The sequence below is a fragment of the Perca flavescens genome, chromosome 16, assembly GCF_004354835.1.
Source record: "Perca flavescens isolate YP-PL-M2 chromosome 16, PFLA_1.0, whole genome shotgun sequence".
NCBI classification, from domain to species: domain Eukaryota; kingdom Metazoa; phylum Chordata; class Actinopteri; order Perciformes; family Percidae; genus Perca; species Perca flavescens.
Genome location: NC_041346.1, coordinates 30,673,697 through 30,694,789, shown reverse-complemented (window position 1 = coordinate 30,694,789; position 21,093 = coordinate 30,673,697). Strand labels below are relative to the sequence as shown.

The 21,093-nt window shown below is 41.8% G+C and overlaps 2 protein-coding genes across 3 annotated transcripts in view; both read left to right on the top strand.

The window, feature by feature from the left end:
* LOC114571185 (cGMP-dependent protein kinase 1) overlaps nt 1–10,760 on the top strand; it is a 29,404-nt gene extending 18,644 nt beyond the window's left edge. The window contains exons 13-20 of one of the 2 annotated variants that reach the window (XM_028602031.1): nt 234–373; nt 2,958–3,047; nt 3,132–3,273; nt 4,405–4,568; nt 6,689–6,811; nt 7,904–7,966; nt 9,190–9,256; nt 10,512–10,760. In XM_028602031.1, coding sequence (XP_028457832.1) covers nt 234–373; nt 2,958–3,047; nt 3,132–3,273; nt 4,405–4,568; nt 6,689–6,811; nt 7,904–7,966; nt 9,190–9,256; nt 10,512–10,610 — 888 coding nt within the window. In that variant the 3' untranslated portion in view covers nt 10,611–10,760. The remainder of the gene's footprint in view (nt 1–233; nt 374–2,957; nt 3,048–3,131; nt 3,274–4,404; nt 4,569–6,688; nt 6,812–7,903; nt 7,967–9,189; nt 9,257–10,511) is intronic. The other variant, XM_028602032.1, reaches the window with a different exon arrangement.
* Nucleotides 10,761–17,157: 6,397 nt separating this feature from the next.
* stc1l (stanniocalcin 1, like) lies at nt 17,158–20,738 on the top strand. The gene is made up of 5 exons (XM_028602046.1): nt 17,158–17,368; nt 17,789–17,931; nt 18,652–18,759; nt 18,870–18,973; nt 20,378–20,738. Exons 1-5 carry the CDS (start codon nt 17,251–17,253, stop codon nt 20,658–20,660), a joined length of 756 nt encoding a protein of 251 aa, XP_028457847.1. The 5' UTR covers nt 17,158–17,250; the 3' UTR covers nt 20,661–20,738.
* The last annotated feature ends 355 nt before the right edge of the window (nt 20,739–21,093 follow it).

Here is a 21,093-nt window from a genome sequence, read left to right as displayed (position 1 = left end):
ATACACAAAAAACATAGGAACATAGGTTCAAGGGTGAAAAAAAACGATATTTACCCTTTAAAGAGCTTGGACTTTGCGAAACTTGGATGGATATTTTTCACAGTTTTCTGACATTTAATAGACCAAGCGATAAATCGATTAACCGAGAAATTAATCGTTAGTTGCAGCCCTTTTCTGTATAGTACATATAGTTACGTGCCATTCTTGTCTGTACTGAGCGTTCTGTGTTTCAGGTCCAACTAAAGAATGATCCCAACCGATCGTTTGCCCTGAAAGTGTTGAAGAAACGTCACATCATGGACACCAGCCAGCAGGGCCACATCTTGTCCGAGCGCCGCATCATGATGGAGGCTCACAGTCCTTTCATCATCAGGTCACACTGCCTCTTATGTTGCTGAGAATGTTTTCAGAGCATGTCACACTTTAGAGGATCTAAGTGGTGGCAAGAGTTGACCCTAGGTCACCCTAGACTTTACCTTGCACTGTACAATATTCAGCAGATGGGGCGCCATAAAAATACAGTTAAAGGTACCATATGTAACATTTCTGCTTTAAAATGTCTAAAAATGACCATACCTATGTTATATATTTTTATGAGTTGTGTTCTTACACTATCCCAAATGTTTCCACCAAATGTCAAACCCAGAGAAATCTGTTATTTTATTTTCAGACGTGGCGCGTTTCCTTTAGTCGCCCGTCAGTGGCGTCATATACCTTTCATCCTCCAGTTACTATAACTTCCGTCAGAACACTGGCACCAAGATGATATGTTCAGGAGTAATTGTAAATCATACAATTTCACAGAAAAAAAAATACTTGTAACCGTAATCCTGCTTTTTTTTTTGCCATACGGCATAATTTTGTGACTAATTACATCCCACTTTTTATCACAGTAATACAACAGAGACCTTATCTATTTTGTAAGTTCAATATCGATACCAGCTTAACGTTACTACAATGTGCTAACGTTGATGCTAATGCTTTGTGGGTAACATTATGAGGTTACAACATCGTTCAACACACTAATAAAGTTATTTTTAGTATGACTGTTTCGACCACAGCTAACAGGACTGAGGTAACCCACGAATAACTTTACTAGTAACGTTAATGTTAGCTGTATAGATAGACGATTAATCTAATGCTAATTTAACCAGCTAGCACACCCCAGTCTGTCTGCCTCACTCCCACGGCGCAGAGAGACTCAGTCGGGATGACAGCTGACCCCGGTACATATAGCTAGCTAGTTATCGTTAGCCCCCAGTCCGCTATCAGCCAGCTACTTCCATTACAGAAACCCCCGGCCAGAACTTATCTCCAGTGCCTGGCGCTTACGACGCTAACGTCAGTTTAATTAAACGTCGGGAAACAGACCATATCAGACCCAGCACCGAGTCACAACAGCGGCCGTCCATAGCGGTAGCTACAAATCCGTAGCGCTACCGGTGTATGTGCCGAAAAGCTCCTCCCTGCCGAATTTCTCCCCCCTTCGCATTTAGCTGTCTTTACGGTTAGCTAAATTAACCCGACAAAAGGTGGGTTAAGCACCAAAACGAAAAGTTAAGATTACTGAAAAGTGAAGGGGAGATAATTCCGGGCAGCTGGGAGATGTTCTGCTGCTGCACAACAGGCATCGATCGTCCTGGCTCGCTATCGCGGAGATTTCCCCGACAATCCCCACTCACACCCGTCTCTCAGCCTTGTTTAGTAGCTAGTTAGCGTTACAACAAACCCTGTCCGCCCCGGTGTTGAAACCATCCAAAAGGTGACATTGATATGTGAAATATTTTGTGTTTTAGCTGCTGGCTACTGTTAGCTTGCTGGCTCACTAGCTAACTGGTCAGCTACAAATAAAAATCTAATCAAGAAAAACGTAATTATGTTGGGGAAACTGCAGCTATTTTATTACAATAACATGAATAAACGTTACTAAACATAACGTGAATAAACTTGAATGGGTAAACTCGTCCATGAACTGATGCATTCTAACCGGCAGCGAAGGTGTTTAACACTAAAAACTCCCATAATTCCACGCAACTTCCCAACGTCATCAAAAGTCCAGTTTTACCATCCATTGTTTTGGTTGAGAGACCCCTAGCGGCAGAAAGTTACATATTGTACATTTAAATAACAGAAAAAATGCACTTATTTACACACTTACTTACGCACTTATTTATAGCCATATTTTACTTACGAAATTACTTACACACTTATTTACACATTTACATTTCAGTCTTTCCAGAAAATCTTTTTGTGAAGTTGCGGGCAAAAATCCTTGATTATGCGGCACGTTTTCTTAAAAAATGCGATAGAATATGCCGGATATTTATGCAATTTTATGCGATGAAATTGCGGGAACTTGCAAAAACTGCGGTTTGATGAAAAAGAGAAAAAAAAGTGATTCGATGACGCAATTACGTCACTTCATAACGTTCCCACGGCAACAGGGGAAAATGGCTGCTCTTGTGTGAAGTAAACGCAACATTTTTTAACTTTCTGCTGAGATATATTAAGGGACTTTTTTTAAATGCGGTGGATTATGAAATCATGCAAGCCCCGCATATTTTGCGTGGAAATCGGAAATTTATGCGGCGAAAGTGCGGCGTATTTGAACAAATGCGGCCCCCGCATAAATATGCGAACTCTGGCTGATTATGCGTTGAATTATGTGATCGCATAATGGTGTTTTTCTGGAGGGCCTGTTATTTAAACACTTATATACTTACGAAATTACTTGCGCATCTTTTTATGCATTTATTTACACACTTATTTATTTACGCAATTACTTACGCATTATTTATACACTTATCCGAGGGAATTTGGTGGATGAATGGAAAATGGCAATAAAGGACCTTGGGAGTAGAGGAAATGTGGCTGAAGACATAGATGCAGAGTGAGCAGCAATTTACACAAGTGAAGTGCGTGCATTGTGAGACACACAGGCTTTGTATTTGTTGCAGGTTGTATCGGACTTTCAGAACCTCCAAATATCTGTACATGCTGCTGGAGGCGTGCCTCGGAGGAGAACTGTGGACGCTGCTGCGAGACAGGTGTGGGACTGCTTGTTGTTTAAGTGTTCGACTCTGAGAGGCCGTGGTGGGACCGCCAGCGTCAGCCTTTGTTCTCTGTTGCAGGGGATCGTTTGACGATGGCGTCACTCGCTTCTACACCGGGTGTGTGGTTGAGGCTCTGGCTTTCCTGCACTCCAAAGGGATCATCTACAGGGACCTCAAACCTGAGAACATCATCCTGGACCACCGAGGATACGCCAAGCTGGTGTGGACACCATAGTTAGAACCATAGACTGTAAAAATAACACACAAAGCTTCTGGCAGAGTGCTTTGTGTCATACTCTAAAAGCCACGCCCTCCGGAGAGGAAACAACTCTCCGCTCTAAATTGACTTGTATTGCGTGAGAGGTGCCTCCTCATAGGGCTGTGCAATTAATCGAAATGTGATCGTGATTATGATTTTGGCTCCCAATGATCACAAAAACAGAATAATCGAGAAAAACAATTATTTAGCTCATCAAGTATAGTATAATATAAGTATCAATCACAGTTGTGTTTTTTAATGTTGATTTAAATTTTTCCACCGTTTTTTAAGTTCAATAATTGCAACATCTTTTCAGAAGTCAACGAGTAATTGTGTTAAATTATCGCGATTTCAATATTGACCGAAATAATCGCGATTATATTTTTTTCAATAATCAAGCAGCCCTACCTCCTCGTCAATTTCGTCTGCTAGCAAACAACAGTAACTTGCCTAAGAGCTGCTGTGTTGTGTGATACTCACTACCAACAATGTAAAGAACCCAGAACTTACGTTTTTATAAGCTGCTGACCCAAAAAACTCAGCTTTTATGAAGACAAACGTGGATAAAGACGTGAGCAAATGGGGAGGCGCTAAGCTAACGTTATGTCCGATGTTATGTTTGCAGCAAGCATTTTGTTACCAAGTCAAATATCCACATTTCAGTTTTAGCCTAACTATATGTTGGTAAGTTAAGCTAACACACTGGGGTCTCCAGCTTACAAAAAGTTCTGGGTTCTTTACATTGTTGGTAGTGATTATCACCACACAGCAGCTTTTGGGCAGGTTTCACGAAATTGACGAGGAGGAAACCTTCACGCAATACAAGTCAGCGGAGAACGGAGAGTTGTTTTCCTTGCCGGTGGGACCAGAACTTAAATGCGCTCTGTTTCTATGCTGAAGCTCCTTAAAGCTGCATTTTATCTAAAAAAGAATTTCCCAAAAGATGGTGACGTCTAAATTGCCAAACTCGAGGCATCAAAATGGACGCTATGTCCGTTATTTTTACTGTGATTATAAAACAACAATGTGGGTCTGATAGAAATATCATTAAAACAAAGGAAATGTTTGTAACGTGCGTTTCATTGCACGCAGGTGGACTTTGGCTTTGCTAAGAAAGTTGGTCTTGGTAAGAAGACGTGGACATTTTGTGGGACTCCCGAGTATGTTGCCCCGGAGATCATACTCAACAAAGGCCACGACAGCTCCGCTGACTGCTGGTCTCTGGGAATACTGGTCTTTGAGCTGCTCAGTGGCAGGTACGCCATCATGTTTCATGTCGTCATTAATGTCCGCAGAATAACTGCTTTTGGATTAACTTACAGAGCAAACATCTGAGGGCGCATGGCCATTTCACGATGTTTCGCCTCGAGACTCAGAAACCAACCTGTTCTCCCAGACTGAGGTTATCCTGGGTGAAGGTCTTGTGTTTTCTCCTTAACTTCTTCCAGGACCTGAACACCTGTTTCCTGGGTGAAAGTCTTGTGTTTAGTCCTTAACTTCTTCCAGGACTTGAACACCTGTTTCCTGGGTGAAAGTCTTGTGTTTTCTCCTTAACTTCTTCCAGGACCTGAACACCTGTTTCCTGGGTGAAAGTCTTGTGTTTTCTCCTTAACTTCTTCAAGGACATGAACACCTGTTTCCTGGGTGAAAGTCTTGTGTTTTCTCCTTAACTTCTTCAGGACATTAACACCTGTTTCCTGGGAGAAAGTCTTGTGTTTTCTCCTTAACTTCTTCAGGACATTAACACCTGTTTCCTGGGTGAAAGTCTTGTGTTTTCTCCTTAACTTCTTCAGGACATTAACACCTGTTCCCTGGTTGAAAGTCTTGTGTTTTCTCCTTAACTTCTTCCAGGACATGAACACCTGTTTCCTGGGTGAAAGTCTTGTGTTTTCTCCTTAACTTCTTCAGGACATTAACACCTGTTTCCTGGGTGAAAGTCTTATGTTTTCTCCTTAACTTCTTCAGGACATTAACACCTGTTTCCTGGTTGAAAGTCTTGTGTTTTCTCCTTAACTTCTTCAGGACATTAACACCTGTTTCCTGGGTGAAAGTCTTGTGTTTTCTCCTTAACTTCTTCAGGACATTAACACCTGTTTCCTGGTTGAAAGTCTTGTGTTTTCTCCTTAACTTCTTCCAGGACATGAACACCTGTTTCCTGGGTGAAAGTCTTGTGATTTCTCCTTAACTTCTTCCAGGACATGAACACCTGTTTCCTGGGTGAAAGTCTTGTGTTTTCTCCTTAACTTCTTCCAGGACATGAACACCTGTTTCCTGGGTGAAAGTCTTGTGTTTTTTTCCTTAACTTCTTCAGGACACCTTAACACCTGTTTCCTGGGTGAAAGTCTTGTGTTTTCTCCTTAACTTCTTCAGGACATTAACACCTGTTTCCTGGTTGAAAGTCTTGTGTTTTCTCCTTAACTTCTTCCAGGACATGAACACCTGTTTCCTGGGTGAAAGTCTTGTGTTTTCTCCTTAACTTCTTCCAGGACATGAACACCTGTTTCCTGGGTGAAAGTCTTGTGTTTTCTCCTTAACTTCTTCCAGGACATGAACACCTGTTTCCTGGGTGAAAGTCTTGTGTTTTCTCCTTAACTTCTTCAGGACATTAACACCTGTTTCCTGGGTGAAAGTCTTGTGTTTTCTCCTTAACTTCTTCAGGACATTAACACCTGTTTCCTGGTTGAAAGTCTTGTGTTTTCTCCTTAACTTCTTCCAGGACATGAACACCTGTTTCCTGGGTGAAAGTCTTGTGTTTTCTCCTTAACTTCTTCCAGGACATGAACACCTGTTTCCTGGGTGAAAGTCTTGTGTTTTCTCCTTAACTTCTTCCAGGACATGAACACCTGTTTCCTGGGTGAAAGTCTTGTGTTTTCTCCTTAACTTCTCCAGGACATGAACACCTGTTTCCTGGGTGAAAGTCTTGTGTTTTCTCCTTAACTTCTCCAGGACATGAACACCTGTTTCCTGGGTGAAAGTCTTGTGTTTTCTCCTTAACTTCTTCCAGGACATGAACACCTGTTTCCTGGGTGAAAGTCTTGTGTTTTCTCCTTAACTTCTTCCAGGACATGAACACCTGTTTCCTGGGTGAAAGTCTTGTGTTTTCTCCTTAACTTCTTCCAGGACATGAACTCTGCTCCCCGGCTTGAAAGCCCTGTATTTTAGGACCCAAACATCCCCCCTACCTCCTCCCTACGAGGATCTTCACACTCTTATACAGCAGCAGTCAATGTGCTGCTGACAGTAATAAATACCTTGAATACAATCAGATTACAGTGCATCACTTTTCCTAGGTAGCTACTGTATATGTACCAAGGCTTCATGCAACAGCCTGTCTGGGATGAATAAATAAAACCGAGTTTCCTCTGTCTGTTCCCAGTCCTCCCTTTTCCGGCTGTGATCCCATGAAGACATACAACGTCATCCTGAGAGGCATCGACATGATCGAGTTTCCCAAGAAGATCACCAAGAGTGCCGCTAACCTTATCAAACGACTCTGCAGGTTGGTAGTGCTCCGACTAAAGCTGCTTACACACCAACCAGACGGCCAACCGTCGGCAGAAAAGCCGGTTGAGATGATCAGTTGGGTCCCCGAGGTCCAAAAAAAACTGCCCCGGGACACACTGAGGCGACCCCGACTTGAGAAACGTAATAAGTCTCCATAGCGGCAGGTGGCGCTACTCTGTATTGTTGCCCCCGGCAGCTGATTGGATGAACGCATCACGTGGGTTTGTTTTCTCCGGGAATTCAAAGCCAGACTGTCATGGCGTCTCGTTCAGAATACGATCTCGTATTGGACTAAAATAGTTCACCGAAACATAGAAAAAAAGGGGGAGTTCTCTGCCCTTCTGCAGACCACAACAACCCGGTGCAACCAAGGCAGGACACAACAGCACAAATAGCAAAAAATTGCCGGTGCAACACGGATGTCTTCTACTTGATTTTATTTCTTAAGGTGCATAACAGTGACTAACGTTTCGATGTATAGTTAAATTCTTCATCAGAGTCCTTTTCAAGAGAGAAATAGGCCGTGATGCAGTTGCTGAATCTGTCTTCATTTCAGATCGACAAAGGTCAGTTTAAAAGATTTTCGTCAGATTTTGAGAGCCTCTAGTCACCTCATTCTGCTCCCCATTTCCGGTGAGTCCCAACTGCCCCCCCCCTCCGACTGAACACATGAAGGCCGACGGCACGGGACACACCGAACAGACTCGAGTCACCGACCTCGCCAGACTGTCAGACGGCCGATTATCTCCTTGGTGTGTCAGCACCTTAAGTCAAACAGAGGGCTGCTTTTTTCTTTTAAAACATCTTACCCATCCAAGGGCATAGGTTTTGAAAACACATCTTTACTGGTAAGAAGTAGGGCAGGTTCCGAATATCTGACTATATGCATATTCGTTAATTGGCTAGGTATTAGATTTTTTAATGTTGGGATTTGAATATTCATTTTTTGTTAAATCTTTCCTTTAGGGAGTGGGTTGTCTTTCATATTTTTTCATGGGGGACAACATCTTCTATTGGGGGGAGGGGTGACACATATCCCCTGCATCCCCCAAACTCTAAGCCTATGTTACAATCTATGTTCTCTCAGGGACAATCCTTCAGAGAGGCTGGGGAATCAGAAAAACGGAGTGAAGGACATCCAGAAACACAAGTGAGAAAGTAAAGCTGTTTATGGTCATGGGCAGTGATGGAATATAACTAAGTACATTTACTCCAGTACTGTACTCAAGTACAAATGTTGAGGTACTTGTACTTTACTTGAATCTTTTCTTTTCATGCCACTTTCTACTTCTACTCCGCTACATTTCTGAGAGAAATATTGTACTTTTTACTCCACTACATTCATCTGTTCCAGCTTTAGTTACTAGTTACTTTAGTTACTCCTCTACATTCATCTGTTCCAGCTTTAGTTACTAGTTACTTTAGTTACTCCTCTACATTCATCTGTTACAGCTTTAGTTACAAGTTACTTTAGTTACTCCTCTACATTCATCTGTTCCAGCTTTAGTTACTAGTTACTTTAGTTACTCCGCTACATTCATCTGTTACAGCTTTAGTTACTAGTTACTTTAGTTACTCCTCTACATTCATCTGTTACAGCTTTAGTTACTAGTTACTTTTACTCCGTTACTATCTGTTACAGTTTAGTTACTAGTTACTTTAGTTACTCCTCTACATTCATCTGTTCCAGCTTTAGTTACTAGTTACTTTAGTTACTCCTCTACATTCATCTGTTCCAGCTTTAGTTACTAGTTACTTTAGTTACTCCTCTACATTCATCTGTTACAGCTTTAGTTACTAGTTACTTTAGTTACTCCGCTACATTCATCTGTTACAGCTTTAGTTACTAGTTACTTTAGTTACTCCTCTACATTCATCTGTTACAGCTTTAGTTACTAGTTACTTTAGTTACTCCTCTACATTCATCTGTTACAGCTTTAGTTACTAGTTACTTTAGTTACTCCTCTACATTCATCTGTTACAGCTTTAGTTACTAGGTACTTTACACAGTAAGATTCCTGCACCCAAAACACACGTTGATGTTTTATTATGAATTAAAATGTGAGGATTTTTCTTTACTTTTTAATATGTACGATAGTTAACATACTTTTGCATAAGTAACATTTTCAATGCAGGACTTTTACTTTTTTACTTTACTTTACTTACTTACTTTACTTTTACTGAACTAAAAGGATCTGAATATTTCTTCGGCTTATTATCGGAAGTGTATACGTTACCATGGCTGCTGCTCTGACCATTCTGCTACGTTGATTTGAATGGAAATGGCCTTTCTATCGGTTTCATTTCTATGGACTTCACTGTGAGTGCTTCCTGCAGATACTGTTCTCATGGCAACACGTCTTTGTCCTTCAGGTGGTTTGAAGGCTTCAACTGGGACGGCCTCCGCCAGGGAACCGTGGCCTCTCCGTTCACGCCCACCGTGGGTATCCTTCAGTCTCTCTTATATTGTTTTTCCACTAAAATCCTTCTGCATTTTGAAGGCTGTTGTACTGAACCATTGTACCTCTTTATTTAGACTTTTTTTCTACCAAAAATGTGACGTTTTTGTTGCCTTCTTTGGATCTCTTCCTTCCTTCCTTCCTTCCTTCCTTCCTTCCTTCCACTGTCTTTTTTTATCCAAGTTTGTCGCTTTTTTTTAAGTTTTTGTCGCTGATTTTGAAGTTTCTCATTTTTTTTATTGAAAGTTTTATGGCTGTTTTTGACCTATTCTTGCCTTTCTTCTTTTTCTAAGTTTTTGTCACTTTTCGAAGTTTGTCACTTTTGTCGTCCTAATGTTGCCTTACTCCTTTCCTTCTTTCTACTGTGTCTCTTTTTTCAAAGATTTTGTTACTATTTTTGACCTATTCTTGCCTTTACTTCCGTCTTTCTGCCGTCTTTTTCCAAGGTTTTGTCATTTTAAAAAAAAAGTTTTGTTGCCTTTTTTCATCAGCATTTAAATGTTTTTCAGTTACAAAGCTGTTGTTTAGTAAATCTATCTCTGACATCGCTGTATTCTTCCTCTTTATAGAGACTTTTTCTTTTCTACCAAACATTATTCGCGCTGGTTAGGGGGTACATGGCTTAAACATACTGTTCAAAGGTGGAACATTTTTGAAAAAAGCTTGAGAACCAGTGGTCTAGGCTATATACAGTATAGGCAGGTCAGTTAACAGCTCACCGGCTTAAAATTTGTAATAAAGACATAGTGGAAAAAGTGTTTATCTTTCATTTCCAAAGTACAGTATATCATAATGCATGCTCTTGAAAATTCTTTACTATCAAATATCTGTTAAATGTTAACTCCTATTAGGAATTTTACTATTTAATGTGAATTTGTCTGAGAATATTCTTAAATAAGGACATCTACTCGTGATTGGTCCATGCCTATGTTGTCATCCCAAATCCTGTTTGTGGCACAGCATGTCGTGAATCATCTCTATAAGATTTAGTCCTACACGTAACGTAAATTACGACTGAGATATTGATAACTAACTTTAAAGCCAAGAATTTTTTTTACTCTTAAGTCAATTATTAGCAGTGTTCTTGTGAGTTATTCTCACAGGCCTGATTTTCAAAACTACTTTTAAAAAGTAAAAGTAGGCTACACAAAAAAAAACTACGCAATTGCAGTAATGTGAGTGAGTGTGATTCATTACTTTCCACCTCTGGCGTTGACTTCCTGTTTGTTCCACCAGTTGGCCGGGCCGTTGGACAACAGCAACTTTGACTATTTCCCAGAGGACGCAGAAGAGCCTCCTTCTGATGAAGAGTCTGGTTGGGACCTGGAGTTTTAGCAGGACGTAATGATCGTCTGAACAACCCCTTCTCACTCCCAACTCAAATACTGACTCTTGGTCAGTGGCTCAACGCAAAAATCCCCCTTTAGCGTCTGTATGGAACGCACCGGGCAGCGAATTTACGAATCCTACTGTGGCCACGCCAAGACCCGCCCTTAACACACTACTATTGGCCAGGCGTCCATGCTTACGCAAGGTAACATAATCCGATTTGTTCAGGTCCTATCCCCTGACCAATCAGCTATCCTAACCCTAACCACTCGAGGTCAATGCCTAACCCCAACCAATCAAGCTGCTATTGAAGGGAGGGTCTTGGCGTGGCTATAGTAGGATTATGTAATTCCGCCACCGGGCAGAGCAGCAGCTCAACAGCAGCGCTGTAAGATGGCGTAGTATGAAGAGAGACAACGGTAGAGAGTAGTATGAAAGACCAAAATGCTGCTTAGGGAGGCTGGTTGGGTTGGTGGATGGGTCAAACCAGTGGTGTAATCTACACCACTGGTTTGACCCATCCACCAACGCAGTATACCCACTAAGAAAGCTCCAGGATTTACTTATACCCACTTAAAAATGCCCAATGACATGCAACAACAAATGTTCCATTATATTTGTATATATTTTGAATTATCTTCGGTGTTTTTTTCTTCGCATAGGCTAAATAAAGACATTTCCACCGTAAATTGATGCATAAAAGTGTATCCAAATGCAGAAAATGAAATTGTTGATGCTCAAAACATCCCTGGGGGAGGACCCCCACTATGATATGCCCAAAGGCAGATTCGGGCCCATATACAGTATATATATATATATATATATATATATATATATATATATATATATATATATATACACACACACACAAAAGGCCTTTTTCTCTCAAATATTGTTCACAAATCTGTCTAATTCTGTGTTAGTGAGCACTTCTCCTTTGCCGAGATAATCCATCCACCTCACAGGTGTGGCATATCAAGATGCTGATTAGGCATGAATAACAAATGCCAAAGGACGCACTTTTAGCATGAATAACAAACGCTAAAGGACTCACTTTTAGCATGAATAACAAACGCTAAAGGACTCACTTTTAGCATGAATAACAAACGCTAAAAGACTCACTTTTAGCATTAGTAACAAACGCCAAAGGACGCACTTTTAGCATGAATAACAAACGCTAAAGGACTCACTTTTAGCATGAATAACAAACGCTAAAGGACTCACTTTTAGCATTAGTAACAAACGCCAAAGGACTCACTTTTAGCATGAATAACAAACGCTAAAGGACTCACTTTAAGCATGAATAAAAAATGCCAAAGGAAGCACTTTTAGCATGAATAACAAACGCTAAAGGACTCACTTTAGGCATGAATAAAAAATGCCAAAGGACGCACTTTTAGCATGAATAACAAACGCTAAAGGACTCACTTTTAGCATGAATAACAAACGCCAAAGGACTCACTTTTAGCATGAATAACAAACGCCAAAGGACTCACTTAAGGACTCACTTTTAGCATGAATAACAAACGCCAAAGGACTCACTTTTAGCATGAATAACAAACGCTAAAGGACTCACTTTTAGCATGAATAACAAACGCTAAAGGACTCACTTTTAGCTTGAATAACAAACGCTAAAGGACTCACTTTTAGCATTAGTAACAAACGCCAAAGGACTCACTTTTAGCATGAATAACAAACGCTAAAGGACTCACTTTAAGCATGAATAACAAACGCCAAAGGACTCACTTTTAGCATGAATAACAAACGCTAAAGGACTCACTTTTAGCATTAGTAACAAACGCCAAAGGACTCACTTTTAGCATGAATAACAAACGCTAAAGGACTCACTTTAAGCATGAATAAAAAATGCCAAAGGAAGCACTTTTAGCATGAATAACAAACGCTAAAGGACTCACTTTAAGCATGAATAAAAAATGCCAAAGGACGCACTTTTAGCATGAATAACAAACGCTAAAGGACTCACTTTTAGCATGAATAACAAACGCTAAAGGACTCACTTTTAGCATGAATAACAAACGCTAAAGGACTCACTTTTAGCATGAATAACAAACGCCAAAGGACTCACTTTTAGCATGAATAACAAACGCTAAAGGACTCACTTTTAGCATGAATAACAAACGCTAAAGGACTCACTTTTAGCATGAATAACAAACGCTAAAGGACTCACTTTAAGCATGAATAACAAACGCCAAAGGACTCACTTTTAGCATTAGTAACAAACGCCAAAGGACTCACTTTTAGCATGAATAACAAACGCTAAAGGACTCACTTTAAGCATGAATAAAAAATGCCAAAGGAAGCACTTTTAGCATGAATAACAAACGCTAAAGGACTCACTTTAAGCATGAATAAAAAATGCCAAAGGACGCACTTTTAGCATGAATAACAAACGCTAAAGGACTCACTTTTAGCATGAATAACAAACGCTAAAGGACGCCAAGAGTCCAGATGCTGAAGGAGACTTTTAGCGTGAATAAAAAACGCCAAAGGCACATAACCAAGCATCCGTATTTGACGCGATGGGAGTGAGAACGTGTTGGTCTGAAAGCTGACGGAACAAAAGGAAACCGAGCTTCTTCAGAAAGATGAAGTGAAGCCATATAACTTTTTTATTTCTTATGAATTGTAATGAAAGCCAAAAGGTTGTTTTACTCCTTGAAAAATGTCCGTTTGTGTGTTTTATGTTTCCTCAGCACTTGAATTGTTGTCGACAGTTTTTATTATTATTACCGTATTTGTTTTTAAAGAGTATTTCAATAATTTTGCACTGGAAATACATTTTGGCTTAGTTTCCCATTTTGGGACCCTGTTTCCGTCTCTTTTTATTGTATAATTCAGTTTGAAAATGGTTCAAACTCTGTTCTGCTTAAATACACAGAGAGACAAAATGATTTCAGATATGTTTCACTATCATCTACTACAGTCAAAGAAAATAAAACCACTTTAATAAACTATGAAACTCTGTCAATGAGCAGATATTCAGTGCTTCAGAAGAATTGGTTGTAATTATTTCTCTTAGTTGTAAAATGTTTTGTTTGCTTTCTTTGTATTAAAGAATAAAACCTCAAGGCTCAACATGACATCATGACTTCTTGTAAACATACATACACTTTCTTAAGCCAAGTGGCGTGTTATCTGTATGCATTTTGAGCTATCCGCGTGTATGTCTATGCTGTATACGTGTGTATAAAATGTACGCCACTTGGCGTGTTATCGCGACAAGAAAGCTACGGTTGAGTTTAGGAAACGTCACACGCGGGTTGGGTTTAGGAAAAGAAGAACTGGTTGGGTTTAGGAAAAGAAGAACTGGTTGGGTTTAGATAAAGAAGACCTGGTTGGGTTTAGGAAAAGAAGAACTACAAGCGGGACCTGATCCCCAGTCTCCTGGGTGACAGTCCTGTGTTTGACCCATCCTCCATCCCGACCAACCTCCCTACGCAAATTTTTGTTCTTTCATACTACTCTCCACGGAGTAAATTCAAACACAATCGCAAGGTAATATAAGTCAACGGAGGCCAAACGGCGTTGTTAGTAGGGAGAGAGGAGGGGGGGAGGGGATAGAGAGAGGGGGAGAGAGAAGGGGAGAGAGAAGAAAAATTCAGGGAGAGGGGGGAGAGAGAGCGAGAGAGAGGGGAGAGAGAGAGAGAGGGGAGAGGGGGGAGAGAGAGAGGACAGAGTGGGAGAGAGGGGGAGAGCGAGAGAGGGAGAGAGAGAGAGAGAGAGGACAGAGTGGGAGAGAGAAGGGGGAGAGAGAGGGAGGAGACAGAGGAGAGGAAAGAGAGAGAGAGAGAGGGAGGAGGACAAGAGGGGGAGAGCGAGAGAGAGAGGGGGGAGATGTTTATCAGTGTGTTGACCTGAGGCTGTGGAAGAGAGCGCTTCGAGGTCCACTGCTTCCTCCGGCCATGATGGAAACACGGCCGCCTCCACTGACCACTCTCGCACATTTCACCACCAGCCAATCAGAGATAAGACACGCAGATAGCCAATCACAGATAAGACACGCAGATAGCCAATCACAGATGACGAGGCACAGATAAGACACACAGTTTTCCACATCTGCAGCAGCTGCAGAGCACTGACTACACTAAAGTTATTCATCTTATTCACTCAGTCTGTTTCTGTCGTAGAATGACCCAGATGTTGACCCAGATGTTGACACTAGATACAAGCTAACGCTCCAACACTGCACTTATTGTATAGTTTAATGAAATGCTTTTCTTTAATTGAAAAAGTGAAATATCTTTAAATGTCTCATATGGAATTTATTTTGGCAACATATGAAAAAAAAAAAATCTAAATCTAAACACAAAACACAAAATACAAACGTAACAAACAAGCATAGGCTACTCACATACACACATGCACACAGACACACACACACACACACACACACACACGCACACACTCTTTAAAAAGATTGTTTTATGGACTTTTTGACAACAAATGACATTTTTTGTTTATCAACACATAAATAATAATAATAATAATTTTAATTTATACTTTTTTATAAATATACACACACACACACACACAGACAAAGCAAACTAATTTTGTAGTATTTTTCGTCATTTTTGTAGCATATTTTCCACAAATCTGCACAAAAAAAGAGTTCCTTAGCCATAATCCAAATTTTTGTTACTACAAAAATCATCAAAAAAAAAAAAGAGCTCCTTAGCCATAATCCAAATTTAGGAAATCAAGGAACAGTTTCCCCCGGGCCTTTGAGTTTGACACATTGTGCCTCTTTCAAGACCAACCATTCGGGGCTGGAGCCCTGGGAGCCTTGGGAGCCTCCCCTTACCCCCCCAGTCTGAAGCTGTGTTCCCAATCACTGATCCGCTTGTTTCAACTCGACTGATCACAGGAACAACTGGAGACGTGACTGGAATAAGAAAGTGACGCATCCTGTTTCCTCTTGTCCTGCTATTTTTAGGAAAAACACAACGTAGGCTACTCCTGATACCAATCTCTGGTCTTTACTGGGCCATGCTTTCCCACTTGCTTTGTCTCTCCTGTTAAAAGGGCATTGGTTTTGTATTGGGATTGCATCGTCATCAAGTTATCAAAATGTCTATATTTACAAAAAGTTACCAAGAAAATAACACGGATGGTTCCAGGTTCGCAAGTCCAGTTAACGATCACTATATTTTCATTGACATTTTGAGTTATTTTATTCAATTTTATAGCAGTGAAATGGTTTCTAAACAGTATTCTGACTCAGATTCGACATACACGAGTCTGGGATTATCCATCAACATGTGTTCCTCTAATATTAGTCAAAATAATTCATCATTTCAGCGTTTTGGACTTAAAAATTCGGTATCATTTAAAAATCCAACGAGGTTTATCGACCATGAATTCCGAAAAGTAAGTGTAACACTATAACGACAACGACAAAAACATTGAAAAAAGTGTCAAAAAAATGGACAAAAACTTCAGAAAAAAAAACGGCCAAAATCAGATCAGTTTTTAAGATAATTTTTTGGGCTTTTCCGCCTTTAATTTTGGACGGGACAGCGAGGTGAAAGAGAGAAGGGGGGGCTAAGACATGCAGGAAATCATCACAGGTCGGATTCAAACCCTGGACCTCTGCGTCGAGTTCTCCTCTCAGTATATGTGCGCCTGCTCTACCCGCTGAGCCATACCCGGCCACGTTAACTTTCTATTAATTATTCTATGTGTCTGTGTGCGTCTGTGTGCATGTGTTTGTGTGTGTGTGTGTGTCTGTGTTCATGTGTGTGTGTGTGTGTGTGTGTGTGTGCACGTGTGTATGTGTGTGTGTGTGTGTGTCTGTGTTCATGTGTGTTTGTGTGCGTGCGTGCTTGTGTGTGTTTGTGTCTGTGTGTGTGTGTGTGTGTGTGTGTGTGTGTGCATGTGTGCACGTATGTGTGTGTGCTTGTGTCTGTGTGAGTCTGTGTGCACAAGTGTGTATGTGTGCACGTGTGTGTGTGTGTGTGCGTCTGTATGCGTGTTTGTGTGTGTGTGTGCGTCTGTGTGAGTGTGTGTGTCGGTGTGCGTCTGTGTGCATGTGTGTGTGTGCGTGTTTGTCTGTCTGTGAGTGTGTGTGTGTGTCTATGTATGTGTGTATGCTTGTTTGTTACGTTTTGATTTTGAATTTTTTCATATGTTGCCAAAAAAAAACTCAATTAAACAATCTTAAAAAAGAAAGAAAGTGTCTCAGACATTTGGAAAACTGTTCCAGAATTCAAATTTTCAACTAAAAAAAAGTGTCCCAATTTTACAATAGGCTACTCACCTTATGGATTCTTTATTTTAAAACTGTTTGCACTTTCAAAAAGTCTAAAAATATCGCGTGACTTCACTGCTGCTCGGAAAGTCCGTGTACCTCGTGGAAAACATCCAATTAACTGTGGGGGTTAATTACCGTGGATGTGTTACGAGAACTTAAGGCCATGAATAAACCATTAACCCCCTGCACCCGGCCGGATGTCGCGCTCTGATTGGTCAGTTCCAAGCGGAGCGGATATAAATACCAGCTGCGGCCGGAGAGGCGGCACAGTCCGGACAGACACCCAGAGCAACCATCATCATCATCATCATCATCATCATCATCATCATCCTCCTCCTCCTCCTCCTCCTCTCCATCCAGCCCGACAGGCTCACCATGCTGCCCGGCTCCGCTCTGCTGCTGCTGGTCCTCGGACTCGGCTGCGCCGCGTGCTTCCAGCTGCCGCCGGAGGAAGCTGCTCCCCGCCGGGCTCGGTTCTCCTCCAACAGCCCCAGTGAGTCCCGGTTCCGTTCAAACCGACAGGATCGGCTTCACCGCTTTCTATTTACGTGCAATGTTTCATCTTTTGGTTTCGGTGATTTATTACGTATTATTATGATATTAACTCAGAAACGTCTCTCCTTAAGCTTGATTTTTTATTTTTTTGTTTTTAAAGGAGCACCCTGTTTGTATTAGTTTGCTGCTTTGTCTTCAGATCTTTAACTCCAAGTAGTAATTACACGATGTAGTAATACTCCAGTTAGAGAGCTGCAGTCCTGCAGAGTCCATCTACAGCAAACAGTTAACCCAAACTCAAGTACAAAAAGTAGAAGTAGCCTACTTATTATGCGTGTGTGTAAACCTGTCTCTCTCGCTGTGTGTGTGTGTGTGTGTGTGTGTGTGTGTGTGTGTGTGTGTGTGTGTGTGTGTGCAGCTGATGTGGCCAGATGTATTAACGGAGCTGTCACCGTGGGCTGTGGATTCTTCTCCTGTCTGGAGAACTCCACCTGCGACACCGACGGGATGCACGAACTCTGTGAACACTTCCTGAACTCCGCTGCTACCTTCAACACAGAGGTGAGTCTGTCTGTCTGTCTGCCTGTCTGTCTGCCTGTCAGTCATTCTGTCCATCCTCTAGCCATCTGTCTGTCTTTCTCTCTGTGTCTGTCTGTCTGTCTGTCTCTCTGTCTGTCTGTCTGTCTGTCTGTCCGTCATCTGTCTGTCTGTCTCTCTGTCTGTTTCTCTGTCTGTCATTCTGTCCGTCCTCTGGCCGTCTGTCTCTCTGTCTCTCTCTGTCTGTCTCTCTGTCTGTCTGTCTGTTTCTCTGTCTGTCTGTCTGTCTGTTTGTCTCTCTGTCTGTCTCTCTGTCTGTCTCTCTGTCTGTCATTCTGTCCGTCCTCTAGCCGTCTGTCTCTCTCTCAGTCTGTCTCTCTGTCTCTCTGTTTGTCTCTCTGTCTGTCTCTCTCTCTGTCTGTTTGTCTGTCTCTCTCTCTGTCTGTTTCTCAGTCTGTCTCTCAGTCTGTCTCTCTGTCTGTCTGTCTGTTTGTCTGTCTCTCAGTCTTTCTCTCTGTGTCTGTCTGTCTCTCATCTATTCATCTACCTGTCTGTCTTTGTCTCACTATTTCTGTCTCTCCATCTATCATCTGCCGTTCTGTCCATCATCTACCTGTCTCTACTTGCCGATCTCTCTATCTCACCTGTGTGTGTGTGTGTGTGTGTGTGTGTGTGTGTGTGTGTGTGTGTGTGTGTGTGTGTGTGTGTGTGTGTGTGTGTGTGTGTGTGTGTGTGGCTCCGCAGGGTAAAACGTTCGTCAAGAAAAGTCTGCACTGCATCTCTCAGGGAATCTCAGCCAAGGTTTTCCAAACTATCCGTCGCTGCAACATCTTCCAGATGATGATCTCAGAGGTTTGTAAACACACACACACACACACACACACACACACACACACACACACACACACACACATCACTGCTCTCTGCCTCCTGACACTAAAAGCTTTTGTCTCTTTTAAAAGGTGCAAGAAGAGTGTTACACCAGTCTGGACATCTGCACTGTGGCTCGAACCAACCCGGATGCCATCGGAGAGGTGGTGCAGGTCCCCACTCACTTCCCCAACAGGTGACACACACACACACACACACACATACACACATACACACACACGCTATGCAACATTTGAGGGGTTTTGTGAGTTTTTCTTCAACATTTTCAGCATTTATGGATTATTAGACGTTCTTTTTTTGTGGACACTCAAACTTAGGACCCTTACTATTTTCACTAATTTTCATAATTCATGTCTTCTAGTGTATGGTAGACAGTTGGGTATTTTGTTTTTTTGGCGTTGCTGACGCCAGTGTTTCCTTTATGATTTCTTTTTTTAACAGTGGGGGCAGGTCTGTCCGAACAACAACTCTCTCAGGTACCGCAATTTGGCCCTTTGTGATTTAGCGTGAATCGGTCCTCGGTAGTAATCGGTAGGATCATTTAAAAGGCAACATTGTGCATCTGCCCTAGTTCTGATACCACTGCAAAATCAACAGAGGAAACACTGGACGCTATTGTGATGTTTTTCACCCTTTTTTTGGACATTATTGGCATTTTTTGCCACTTTTTCTAAGTTGTTGCCGTTGTTAAGTCTTTTCATAGTCTTGCAGGTACGGTAGGCATTAGATACTCTGCACATGTTTTGTATTTTAGAGACTTTTTAGAGAAATACATATGCCCACTTTTTTGCTTACATTAAGAGTAAGACAACAGAGTTAACCAGTCTGATACTTTGTTTAGAACTGCAGTAAGTTTTTTAAGCTTGTTCTCTAGTTTTTGGGTATAGATACTGTAACTGTATCATCTGCGTACATTTGGATGTGGACTTCTGGGCAAATCAATGGCAGGTCATTAATATATAAACTAAATAAAATTGGTCCTAAAATAGATCCCTGAGGGACCCCAGTAGTGCAGTTAGCAAAGGAAGAGCATCTATCAATAATAATAAAAATAAGACTCCATCCATGTCAGAGCATCGGGAGAGAAATTAATCTTTGACAGTTTGGATAACAAAACATTATGATTCACTGTATCAAACGCCTTCTTAAAATCCCTGACCTGCTGTGTGAGTGAAATGAAATGAAAATTGAACATTGATATTATCTGTTTCCCACCTTGTTAAGGCATTGTTGATAATTATTGTGAGAAATCACTCACATGATCAGTGTCTCCACATAGATGAGCGTCAGTAATCATTAATAATCATATATAACTAAAGGCAAACTGAGCCCGTTTGTTATTTCCGAAGAGTGTATCAAACTGGTAGCCCTTCGTATGACTCAATACCCATGAAGTAGCTCTCAGTTTTCAAAAAGGTTGGTGACCCCTGGACGCTATTTTGATGTTTTTCACCCTTCTTTTTGGACATTATTGGCATTTTTTGCCGCTTTTAAGTCTTTTCAGAGTCTTGCGGTGTACGGTAGGCATTAGCTACTCTGCACATGTTGTCCCTGACTTGCTGTGTGCTCCGTGGTCCAGGTACTACAGCACTCTGCTGCAGGCGCTGCAGGCGTGCGACGCGGAGACGGTGGCGGCGGTGAGGACGGGCCTCATGGCGAGGCTGGGACCCGACATGGAGACCTTCCTCCAGCTGGTGCAGAACAAGCCGTGCGCCAGCAACTCCGGCTCGGCCGCCTACAACAACCCGTCCAGCTGGAGGAACATGCCCGTGTTCAACATCCAGCCGGGCTTCAAAAGCCGAGACCCCACACACCTGTTCGCCAGGAAACGCTCCGTGGACGACACGGAGGGCCAGCGTTAAAGCCGAGCAGTAGCTAGCTAGCTAAAACACGCACGCACACTCACACACACACACACACACACACACACACACACTAGGGCTGGGCGATATATATCCATATTTTATCTAGGGCTGGGTACCAAATTCAATACTTTTTAGGCACCTGCCGAATTGCCTGTAAAGTATTGAGTTTGGAAAAATGCCTCGTCATTCAATACCAAGTAAATCTCATCAGCGCCAGTGAGCCAATCAGCACGCAGCATGCTTCTACCGAGATCTAACGATGTTTTTGATTGGCTGTCTAACGTTACACGCAGGGTCCACCAGCCAAATGGCTAGGGAACGCTCAAATGTTTCCAGCCACTCAATAGATTATCGTTGGTTTTTTTTTGGGGAGTCTGGCGAGTGAGGCAAATCTACCAGCCACTTTATTGGTTTTTAATTGCAGGATTTG